Source organism: Brachyhypopomus gauderio, unplaced genomic scaffold, assembly GCF_052324685.1.
Source record: "Brachyhypopomus gauderio isolate BG-103 unplaced genomic scaffold, BGAUD_0.2 sc90, whole genome shotgun sequence".
Taxonomy (NCBI): domain Eukaryota; kingdom Metazoa; phylum Chordata; class Actinopteri; order Gymnotiformes; family Hypopomidae; genus Brachyhypopomus; species Brachyhypopomus gauderio.
In genome coordinates, this window is record NW_027506911.1 from 1,057,501 (window position 1) to 1,070,185 (window position 12,685).

Here is a 12,685-nt window from a genome sequence, read left to right on the forward strand (position 1 = left end):
AATGTACACAGGATCCCACAGAACCTGATATATAGAAGATTTAAAGATAGAACAATCTCATCCTTTTGGAAAAAAGTGCACCTGTCACGCCTGGCTCCGCCCCCTCCCTGTCTGTGTAGCCTGGCTCCTCCTTCCTCTAGTCTTTTTGGCTTCTGTTCAGTTCCACCTCGTTTTGTCTCATTGGTTTCAGCTGTCGCTTGTTTGTGTTCGTTTGGGTTGGTATATATTCTTTGTGTTTCAGGTCTTCAGTGTGGGTCAATGTTGATTGTTGAGAGTCTTTGCTTCAGGTCGTATGTATAAGGTTGGATTTTGCGTGTGCTTCTGTTCTGTTTGTTTCGCTCTATGTCTTGCATGTACTTCAGTTTGTATGTTTGAATCCGTTCTCCTTGTTAATGTTTGCCGTGTGTGCTTTGTTCAGGTTTAAGTGTGTAAGGTGTTTCAGTGTAGTTATCGATGTGTTCAGTGTTTTCTGGTTTAGAGTGTATAGTATGTATTATGGTTTCTGTTTGTTCTGCCTAGGTCTCGTGTTTAGTTCCGGTGTCTTTTGTATAGCCTCTCGTCGTATGTTGTGGTTCTTTGTGTATATTCATCTTTCTCGTATGCTTTTATATAAATCTAGTTGTTTTGAGTTTCCTTGAGTATGTGTCGCATTCTTATCTGATTAGTCTGTAGTCATTGTGTTTGTGTTTCACCATGCCCACATGATCCTCCCACATGAATTACACACCGTATTCTTTTTCTCAAAGTCAAAGGAGAGATGTGTCCATATATCGCCGCTCATCTTTCTCCACTGTTGAATTTCATGAGTGACCACAGTTCACAGGCTCGTTTGGTCTTCCCGGGTTCTGTGCGATGTGAAGACGTTAGTGCTGATTGGACGGTTACCCGGTTTGTCCCGCCTCTCCGTGTACTTATCCCTACCTTTCACTAAATTAAATCGGATCTAATTGAATATCGTCGCTGGCCAATATTTTCGTCTCATTTTTATTCGTTGACGAAAATGTCCATTAATTTCGTCATCGTTTTTATCCCTTCACATAGTTTTTTTTTTTTTAGTTATCGTCTCGTTTTCGTCATGAAAAAAGGTTTGTTGACAAACTATGATAAATTATTCGTCAACGAAATTAACACTGCCTGGAACACACACACACACACACACTGCTCACATGCACATATACTCACACAGAAACCCCAGTGCCACTTCAAGCGTAGTTAACTGGCTCTGATTTTAAACATCTGTTCTTTCATGAATCTCCACAGATCCAGTGCTTCTCCTGTTTTTCTTGGTGTGTGTGCCGCGATCAGTGTGTTTTACAAACCTCAAATATCTTTGTTGTACCAAGGGATGTGTGGTCCGACTTTGTACTCAGGAACAAAGTGACTGAGTCACTCTCTCTATACCTTACCAAGGTGTTTGTATAGTAATGCTAATTAGACCCTGATCAAGCATAAAGTTCCAACTGTACGCTCCGTACACACTGCACACCTTCGGTCGGCCGCGTTCCCCCAGCAACCACAGCTGCACTAACGTCGTACAGCTGTCACTGTGAGCAGGGCACGAGGAGCCCGAGCTAAAATAAGTCTTGTTCCCTAATGAGGGTTTTTGTTGGAAACTCACTTTCCGTAGATTATTTAGAGAAGGAGAGTCAAGTGTAATGTAGAACAGAGAGGGAGGGTGAGACAGGGTGAGTGAGTGCGACAGGGAGACAGAAAGAGACAGTGAGAGAGAGAGACATAAAGGGAGACAGAGACAGAGAGGGAGGGAGACAGACGCTAGTAGGTTGATACACCACACGTCACTTTAATGGAGTTTGACATAACAGACGAAACAGAACACACACGCACACTCAGACCTGCATGCACACATGACCTACATACATATATATAAACACCCCCCCCCCACACACACACACACACAGAGCTCAGTTAGTGCAGAAGCCTCACCCTTCAGTGTGGGTAAAAGTGTGTGAGAGTCATAGTCTCTAGATGTCTTGCTAAGATTGCTGACCTCAGACACCTGTGTGCTGTAATGGACATTGACCTGAATTTGAGAGGGAAGAATCCTCTTACCCAGTGTGTGGGTCCATGCACACACACACACACACACAGCACTAGCGCATGCCTGAATGCACGCTCCTCTGTCTGTAGGGCTTTAGTGAAAATGTTTGCCTGGCCCAGTTCCTTTGAGTCGCAGCACACACACACAGAGATGTGTGATTTGACAATTGACAAATATCTTTTTTAAATGAAGGGTGGAGTGACCTTTGAGTGTGCGTCCTCAGTCATGGTTTCAGAGTGGTGCAGTGGAGACTTTTTTGTCTTTCTGTCCCCCTCCCGTCCCACAGGGCGAGACACTCAGGTTTCTCGCGTGGTTCCCCATCAGAGCCGCAGACGAGCACAGACTCTCGCCACGGGGCCCGTGTCCCATTGAAGGCGGCTCACAAATATTGTCCCCTTTATTAAAAGTGCATCTCGGGTGACGGCTGTGGGCCGAGGTGGAGGCGAAGGGTCTTGGGAGTGCAGCCAAGCCACGCCCCTAACCACTCCCCCAAAGCCATGGCTCACGGTGGCTTCCAGCGCCCAGCTAAGGTTTCCCCTGTCACCCCGCAAATGAACTAACCCGCTAAATTCACCCAATCAGCAGGCTCCTTTTGTTTGTGGGTGGATGATTAATTCCACTGATGTGTCCCAAATCCTTCCCTTCCCTCCCTCCCTCCCTCCCTACTCCCTTCACTCGACCCCTTCACAGCGGAGTGCGAGCACAAGATCCACAGCCCCGCCGGCACCATCAGCAGCCCCAACTGGCCCGACAAGTACCCGAGCAGGAAGGAGTGTACGTGGGACATCAGCGCCACCCCCAGCCACCGCGTCAAACTCGTGAGTCTTCTAGGGCCACGCCCACCCTGAGCACACGGCCACGCCCCCTGGACAACACCTGCTCTGTTCTCAGGGGAAACAAACTCCCATTTCAGACAAACACTCTTACACAGGCACATATGTATTTGGTTTACTTTCTGTACTTCTTTGCAGTGGTCATTTGAGCTGGTTGCGTGTTTTATTTTATTAATATTATTATTATTATTATTTTATTATTATTATTATTTTTTTTTCTTCTTTTCTTTTTCTTCTCCTTTCTTCTCCTACCTCTGTCTTTTCCCTTTTTATTATTTCTCTCCCCCTCTTTTCTTGGTCCACCTAACCCCAATAATTATCACTATTGTTATCACTATATATTGTTATCACTACACTATATATTATACAGAATTGTTATAATTGCCATTTAAATCTGTACATAAAAACAAAGTTGTCCTCCAAAGATGGGGGGGTGGAGGTGGGCCAAAAAAAAAAAAAAAAAAAAAAAAAAAAACATTAGATAGTTCCCACACATACATAGTTTCCACACACGCGCTAATACCATGACTCTGTTAACTGAGTAAATCACACCCGTGTCCACGTACAGCGAGCAGCTGTTTGTCCCGGGCGCCCCCACTTCCTGAAATACCCTCTCGCCTTTTTAAATCACATCGAGCAGGCATGTGAGAGCAGGCAGCTCTTGGGTCCATCAGCGGGGCCACACGGGAGAGGGGCATTTAAATCAATGCCTGCTGAGAAATCAGGCTCAATGTTTCCAACCCGGATGCTAGTAAAAGCACCTGTAAAGAGTCGAGCTGTAGAGGATGGCGCAGATGGGGCATAAATTTTACTGTCCTGCTCCGCAGGAGTGAACTTACAGTCATTATCAAGCCTGGGAAGCTTCACACCTGTGGAGAAGTTCAGTTCTGCGAAGGAAGGAAGGAAGGAAGGAAGGAAGGTAGGTAGGTAGGTAGGTAGGTAGGTGCTTGAACATTTGGTAACGCAAGTGTATCGTTCAGGCAGTGCTCAGAGATGAGGAGAGGGGGAAGGAGAGAGAGGGAGAGAGAGAGAGAGAGAGAGAGAGAGAGAGAGAGGGAGGGGGAGAGAGAGGGGGAGGGGGACAGAGAGAGGGAGGGAGAGAGAGATGCTATTGATGATCAGACTGAAGAGCTGAAATGAAATACTTAGGAACGGATCGGGAGTTTCATATCATCACAGTTCCTTTATGTAGTTTCTTTAACACTCACAGAGAAAGAAACTTGTTCAAATGCCTTTTCTTTCTTTCTTTTCCTCCCTTCATTGTCTCCCTCTCTCTCTCTCTCTCTCTCTCTCTCTCTCTCTCTCTCTCTCTCTCTCTCTCTCTCTGCCCACGCAGGTGTTCAGCGAGTTGGAGATCGAGCAGCACCAGGAGTGTGCGTATGACCACCTGGAGGCGTTCGACGGCCCCTCGGACCGCGCACCCATCCTCAGCCGTCTGTGTGGCAGCCGCGTGCCCGAGCCGCTGGTCTCCACGGGCGACAGCATGCACCTGCGCTTCACCTCCGACGCCTCCGTGCAGCGCAAGGGCTTCCAGGCCACGCACACCACAGGTCAGCCGACACAGACCGGAACAGACCAGTTTAGTGACAGACCACAGCAGTGTTAAATAGTTAGGTGTATTATTACAGTATTTTCAACACCTCTTGTTAGAGAGCCTGAAAAGTGTTACTCCCCTTACAGCCATATAAGCCAAACTGTATATACAGTGCCCTCTAGTGGCTGATTTGTGCATTACTGTACATTCAGGTCTGCTTTGGAACTAACCTGGCATGATCATAAACCAACGTTCAATGAATTAGTGTGTTGTGCTTGAATAATATTGAAGAAAAGTTGCCAGGTATGTGTTGACCAAATAAATAGTAAATGAAATAATGGACAACCAAGTAGGGATGTCCCGATCCAGCTTTTTGAACTTCCGATCCGATACCAATATCAGCCGATACTGGCCTATTCGAGCATGTATTAAAATTATTTAGCCAACTTACTTTGTTGTCAAGCTCATTTTGAAAAACGTTTTACTGTTGATAACAAGTAGCCAGCTGAATTAGGTGTGTTTGAATAATACACAATGGTTGGTAAGGAGAAACTGACCTGTTTATTTAGCAATTAATAACCTCAAAATAGACTAAATAATAAATAACAAACAGAAATGGCATCAGCAGTGCAAATAATATTGTAAATGACTTGTTATTCCCTGGGTTTTGGCACTGTTCAATGGCAGTTTGTCACGGTTCTCAAACTTTTCTGCCAGTGTTAGTTGTGTAGGACCTTTTTTTATTCGGTGTAGGATTTTTTTGTATTCGGTTTTCTTTAGAAACTCTTCATATTGTTTATGGTGGTATTTCGCTAAATGCTTGTTTAGAATGGTTGTATTAAAAGTTCTTACAGCTTTACCACCACGCACAACTTTTCTGTGGCATATGTTGCACTCTACCTCTTCGTCTTTGTCGTCCTTTAAGGTAAAATAATCCCACACATTTTTACCGATAACATCAAATTTACATGGCCGTCTTAATGGTTAGGAGATGCAACTGAGCTAAATTGGAGAGATGCTATGCTCGTGTGCTGAAGGTGGGCTGGAAAATGCGGACCGGATTTTACTCTCACTGGCGAAAACACAGCAAAATCTGGAATGGATTATCTAAATGAGTGCGCTGGAAACCCGGATCGGACTTTCAAAAAAAAAAAAACTGGACATGGAGTCTGGTTTGGCATTTTCTAGTGCCTGCCGATCCGATACCGATACGCATTTTTGCAAATATCGGATCGGGATAAGCCTACAACCAAGCAGTAAAAAGCCCTATCCGGACGGGATTAGTTTCTCAGGGGGTCCTGGGGTAATTTTCTCTTTTACGGGGGGTCCTCTGTGATTTTAATCCCGTCCGGAACGAGCATGTCCGTGTTTTTCTCAGACGTCCTCAGAGAAAATTACAGGCGGAATTACCTACTGTTTTTCGCTGTACTCCGTGGTCGTCTGGTAATTTTAGTCCCGTCCGGATCCACATGTCTGAGTTTATACATGCAGACATCACCTCGCGTTTAATAAAACAGCTATATGTCCACTGCCACGCACCGTAGTTACACGTTGGGCGCGCGTTTTCACGGAGATCCACGTAAAGACAGCGGCGAGCGAAAATGGATTTACTGGATTTTTTAATGGATTTATTTTATTTTATTTAACGGATTTATTTAACTATTTACATTCATTAGCGATTTTTTATAATGTGTTTTCTGTATTGGTTTAACAAAATAGCTTAACTTAAACGGAGATCTTAAATGCTGAACTGAACAGTAGTAAAGTTAAAAGTTAAAAAGGAATCATCAGAGTTGGCAGTGTGACATTATTAAACATGCTATCACGTGACAAGGCGATGTCATGTGACCGAGAAAGCCAAAAACTCGCGGGTCCTCCTGTTTTTTCAATTGCTGTCCGGATGCAAGAGTTTTATCACTGAGTACAAGGGTGAAATATTTTTCACAGACGTCCCCCTGAAAAACTAATCCCGTCCGGATAGGGCTTAGGCAACGTTACCGTATCTAGTAGCTAGGAATAAAAGGTGAGTGAGATTGTGCTTTAGGGCGTACTCACACTAGGGTCTGTGATCCGGGCCCGGGCACGGTTCCCTGCCGAAGCACGGTTCGTTTGACTAGTATGATCGCCCCAAACACTTGAAGAGGTGGGCCAGGGCACGATTCAAGTGGACTCGGGCTCGGTTCGCTTCTAGTGTGAGCGCTATCCGTGCCCGGGCCCGCTTGGTGCCTCGTCTGATTGGTTCATTTAGCCGGAACTCAAACATGACGTCAGTGATGCGACATTCACGTTAAACAGTCATGGCGGTAAATGGATTGTTGTGGTGTGTGGCAGAAGTTCAGTGTTTACTGGAAATTTGGGCGAACGAAAATATACATCAACTACTGGATACAACACACAAGAACTCCGATATTTTTGGTAAAATATCTGACTTTCTTCAAGCTCGTGGATACAAAAGGACCATAGAACAGTGTCGTGACAAGCAGCGAACCTAATGTTTTGGACTCGGGAACACAATCTGAACCACCTGAACCATCTGACAGCTTTACGACTGACACTGGGCTGAGAAGCCCACTTAGCAGTGAGTAACATTAGCCTGTTAGCTCTTGCAATTTCATATCTGATTTATGCTGAAAAAGGCTGTACAAATTAGGCTTACCATCATAACATAAGGTATATTTAAAACTTTATGTTTGAGTAAATAAATTTGCTAAAAATAAAACCCCGTTATTGATTAGCATAGCGTGTGGTGCATTTGAATCTGAGCATGAGCAAGCATAATCAGAATCAAATGCAACATACTCCATGCAAGTCAACAGGTGGATTTTTTTTTTAGCAGTCAACACTCAGGAACAGTAATAAGCAAGTCATTGCTTATTAAGCTGTCATTGTTTCAGTATGTTAACCTTTTTTTTTTTTTGTTAAGCATTAATGTTTCTAATGTTTATTTACTTTTATTTTGATAGCTACTTCTCCATCTTCAGATCACACTCTGTCACACTCTGATGATGGCACCCAAGTTGAGGCCTCTAATAGTAGTACACTTCATAGAACACCCTCCGAACAGAGTAAAAACAGGAAGAGGAAGAGGAAAACAGATGTGGGTGACATCATGGTCTCATTTTTGGATGATGATGACCAGACTGTTTGGAACCATGGTGCCTCGTTTCCCACAGCACGCCCTCTCCCATCCACATCATCCCTCTCCTCAGCCCTGTTCCTACTACACCGAGGAGACACCACCAGCCTACCTTAATCAGCCCCAGTCTTCTTCGCAGGTCTATCACAACCTATAAGGTTCAGTCTTTACTCTCTGATCACATTATTGAATTATTTTTCATTTTATATTACTTGTTACAGTGCGTATCTTGTTTAGGCATTCTGACTGTTCTACCTATTTTTGCAGTTACAAACTTACCTCTTACCTATGCCCTTAGTTAAATCCAAGTGGTGACTTTTTTTCTATGGGCAGTGTACATCATTTGTAGATTTGATTTTTTGTCCTCCAAAGATGATTTTGTTTACAATTTTGAGTCTTTCAAGTATATTACATTGTAAATCCTTTTTTCATGTTTTGAATTTTACAAAGAATGTTTACTGTGTTCATACTCCTACCATTGCAAAAGTAATCCTGTTTTATATTACATAGCATAATTTTCCAAATGGGGCATTTACACATTTACAGTTGTGGCCTACATATTTCACTACATACGTGAGCATTTTCTTTTTTTTTTTTTTACCACTTCAGGTTTTGTTCCACAAAGCACTAACTTCACTGTTGTAAGTATTCTATTTTATATTCTATTCTATACTTCAGTATTCTATTTTGAATAAAAATAGTAGATTATATATATATATATATATATATATATATATATATATATATATATATATATATATATATACACACACACTCACACACACACACACACATTAGTTGATGTTTTGTCTGTTATTGATCCAGTTAAATGTTCACACTGTCTTTGGAAAAAAAACTGTATTTATTACTAGCAACTGTCAAAAACACAAAGTTCATGTTCTCAGAAAAACAACATTGTAAACAACTTTGACACATTAGGTGAAATTTTATAACCTGATTTCATCTGAAACTTGTAGACACTACTCATGGAATCTCATAATTTGAACCTATCTGAAACATGTACGCTCTACAGATTTGAAATATACAAAAACAATGCATCTCTTAAGGCATTTGAAGTGGCGTTTCCTTGAACAGTATTCCAAGCGGGGGCCTCATTTTCTTGCTGAACAGTGACATCCATGTCATCATATTTCTCGCTGTTAACTTCACAAAAATTGTGAAGCACGCAACAGGCTGAAATGATCGTGTTGATGTTTATGTGGCAATCATGCCTCTTCATTAGGCACCGCCATCTTCCTTTCAGACGGCCAAAAGCCCTCTCCACCGTCATTCGTGCCTTGCTCAGCCAGTTGTTAAAGGTTATCTGTGCCAGGGTTGTTTGTTGGTTTTCAGGATATGGTTTCATCAACCATGGCAGAAGTGGGTATGCTGTTTACAACCCACGTTGATGTCCCACAACTGAAGTCGATGGTCTACCACACCTTGGAGGATGACAGAATAGAAACCTTTACAGTTGTAGTAATCTGCAGGGCTGTCAGGTGGAGCTAAAATCCCAATATGAGTCCCATCAATAGCCCCTCCACATTGTGGAAATCCCCACCTGTCTCTGAAACCTTGAATAATGACCTTGACTTCATGTTCAGAGGGTGTTCTGATGTAGAGGGAAAGCAATTTGTTCACAATTACATGGGCAACATGATTGGCTATAGTGACTACAGTAGACTGTCCAATCCCAAATAAATGGGAAACTGTTCTGAACTCTACGTTGGTGGCCAGTCTCCAGATACATATCCCCACACAGGTACTGGTTTCCTGAACCTTGTTGTCTTTCTTTGAAGGTGAGGTTGAAGGATGTCACACAACTGGATGAATGTGGTCTTTCTCATTCTAAAATTTCTCTTCCATTCGCAATCTGTCCAGCTTGTAACAACATGCTTTCACCACACACCACATCTCTCTTGCATTATATTTGATGCATGGACTATCACTTTACTTAACTACACAAAATACAGCTGGGGGGGGGGGGTTACTCATACTGCACACTGTACAAGGTTCTGCACCTTACCTTTTGAACGTGCCTAGGTACAATGCACACAGACTGTAGTGTGTGTGTGTGTGTGTGTGTGTGTATGTATGTTTATATATATAATTTATATGTATGTATATATACTGTATATATATATGGGGGGCTGCAGAGGGTGACCAACACCGCAGAAAAAATAATTGGCTGCTCTCTGCCCCCAATAAGCTCTATATACAACTCTCGCTGTCTCAACAGGGCCAGGAATATTGTAACGGACAATACCCACCCCGGCAACCACCTTTTCAACCTGCTGCCTTCTGGCAGACGTTACAGGTCCATACCGGTCAAAACAAACAGACTCAGGGACAGTTTCTTTCCAAAAGCCATCACAATACTAAATGGGAATCTGCACAAACTGTGATTGTCTGTGGGCTGTGTGCCTTATCTGTTGTCTAAGTGTTGTATGTTTGAAAACCCCTTTTGCACAATAGCGCTTGCACAACAGCGCTTGTATGTTTGAAAACCCTTTTGCACAATAGCACCTTTTCTTCTTTGCACACGAATTTATTTATTATTTAGGTTTTTGTCGATCATATGTTTACATATTGCACCCTGTTTTTTTTTTTCATTTTTCTCACCATTATATGTTTACATACACTTGTAAGGAGCAGCTTTCCAATCTCGTTTTTCTATGTATACTGTGTATGCTGTGTATAATGACAATAAAGTCTTTCTATTCTATACCATATTTTGCACATTCAAAATGCAGGGATGCCCTCACTGACGCGGCTCAGGGATTACGTCACACGCAGCGCCGTGCACAGTGCCCTAGTGCCTGTAAATTTAATGGTACAATGAAGGTAAGTTAAAAACCAGGACATTTCCTCAGCTCTTGGCACCCGTGTGTGTTCAGCGCTTATTGGGATTCATACATTCTCAGGATGTGACTCTACAAGTGCCTTTCAGGGCAAGGGCAAAAGAGACATTTTCTTTTGCCTCAGAGAAAAAGGAATACCTGACTGCATTTACAGATTTGGGCAGTAGTTTTAACCTGGATCAGTCGACCTTTGAACTGCTTTGCAAATATGTGTGCCAACTGTATGGTCAGACATTCTTGGCAGATGTGAACGATGCCAGAGACAAAGCATTCTGCATGTCAACCTCAGCTTTGCCAGAACTATCCATGCCCCAACAAGTGATGCCCTGTATCAGCACTGCAAAAGGGCAAACTACCAAGCAGCAATAACCAGACACTCTGAAAAGTAATATGTGTGCCCCTTCACCCATTGGCAATGGATGCACCTTGAGGATGGAGAGTTAACGGTGACCTGGATGACTAAACTCCGCCGCTGAAAGTGTGTTGCAGGTAGTTCACTGCAGTTGTAAGCAGGGCAAATGTGAGACAGGGAGATGTTCCTGTATGTCTGCAAGCCTGTGTTGTACAGATTTATGTAGATGCCAAAATTGTGGAAATACTTTAAAAGAAACAGAGCACATTGCTCCATGGGATGATGAATCTGATGACAGTGAAATGGATGAATAATAGTAATGAGTAAGAAAAGAACTTTGGACTTTTTTTTGGGCTGGATAAAGTGTTGGATTTGGGATTGAGGGACAGTAATGTATTCAGTGCTAGAATGAACCATGCTCTGACCTTAAGACACCATTTTGTACTGCGTGTGAACATATTTGTAACTGTATATTGCATTTATTGTAGTGTTTTTATTATTTTATTCATTATTTAAAACAAAAGGGGGTGCAGTAACGTTTTGATTTATTTCATTCACCCTTGACCAATGTCTGTACTTTTTGTTGCTGTCTCTGATTACACAGTATCTATTAAAAATTTTGATATATAAAACACCAGTGTATACAACATCATATTGTGTTTATGCTTTATTTTGTGTGGTGTCAATTTCTGAAGTTTAAGTAAAAAATGTGCAAATTTGCAATATTCCATAATGTAAATTCACACTTGAGTGTACTAAAGCATTAATACTTCTCTTATATGTTTAGGTACATGTATAGGTCAGTTTGAGATATATTTTAGGTTGTGAAAATGGAGATTAATTAAGTTACAAGCAAAACCAGCAGCATAGAAATTTCGTTTTTTTTTATTCACATATATATAGATTTATGCACTGTGACAAAAAACTGCAGGATATTTTACGGAGAACTTTTAACGCAAGGTCAATAAGGGTATTGTCTATTCAAAAACACTTTTAAAAAGTAGTGCCCACACGTGGGAATGAAAATCACTTTCTATGCACTTTTTGCTGGTTCACATTATGGCCTATGTATACATATGAAATACAAATGTACAGTCATGGCCAAAAGTTTTGAGAATGACACAAATATTATATTTTCACATAATTTGCCCACTGGTTGTTACGTGTGTTTGTCAGATGTTTTTATCACATACAGAAATATAATTGCAATCAAATAACAAAAGCTTTTATTGACAGTTAGAATGAGTTAATGCAGCAAGTCAATATTTGCAGTGTTGACCCTTCTTCAGGACCTCTGCAATTCTCCGTGGCATGCTCTCAATCAACTTCTGGACCAAATCCTGACTGATAGCAGTTCATTCTTGCACAATCAAGGCTTGCATTTTGTCAGAATGTGTAGGTTTTTGTTTGTCCACCCGTCTCTTGATGATTGACTACAAGTTCTCAATGGGATTAAGATCTGGGTAGTTTCCAGGCCATGGACCCAAAATCTCTATGTTTTGTTCCCTGAGCCATTTAGTTATCACCTTTGCTTTATGGCAAGGTGCTCCATCATGCTGGAAAAGGCATTGTTGTTCACCAAACTGCTCTTGGATGGTTGGGAGAAGTTGCTCTCGGAGGACATTCTGGTATCATTCTTTATTCATCCGAGAAAATGTCCCCAGTCCTCAGCAGTCCACTCCCTGTACCTTTTGCAGAATATCAGTCTGTCCCTGATGTTTTTTTCTGGAGAGAAGTGGCTTCTTTGCTGCCCTCCTTGAGACCAGGCCTTGCTCCAAGAGTCTCTGCCTCACAGCGCGTGCAGATGCACTCACACCTGCCTGCTGCCATTCCTGAGCAAGCTCTGCACTGCTGGTAACCCGATCCCCCAGCTGAAACACTTTTAAGAGACGGTCCTGGCGCTTGCTGGT

At 42.4% G+C, this 12,685-nt stretch overlaps 1 protein-coding gene across 8 annotated transcripts in view; it reads left to right on the forward strand.

The window, feature by feature from the left end:
• LOC143493612 (uncharacterized) overlaps positions 1–11,409 on the forward strand; it is an 11,450-nt gene extending 41 nt beyond the window's left edge. The window contains exons 1-7 of one of the 8 annotated variants that reach the window (XR_013125538.1): positions 1–2,877; positions 3,720–3,811; positions 4,229–4,442; positions 6,866–7,004; positions 7,390–7,720; positions 8,172–8,203; positions 9,802–11,409. The exon at positions 1–2,877 is cut by the window's left edge and continues 41 nt beyond it. Coding sequence is in view for 3 of the 8 variants with exons in the window: in XM_076992133.1 (XP_076848248.1) it covers positions 2,682–2,877; positions 3,720–3,811; positions 4,229–4,442; positions 7,390–7,679 (792 nt within the window). In the remaining 5 variants the exon portion in view is untranslated. The other 7 variants (XR_013125539.1, XR_013125536.1, XR_013125537.1 and 4 more) reach the window with 7 other exon arrangements.
• Positions 11,410–12,685: the final 1,276 nt, after the last annotated feature.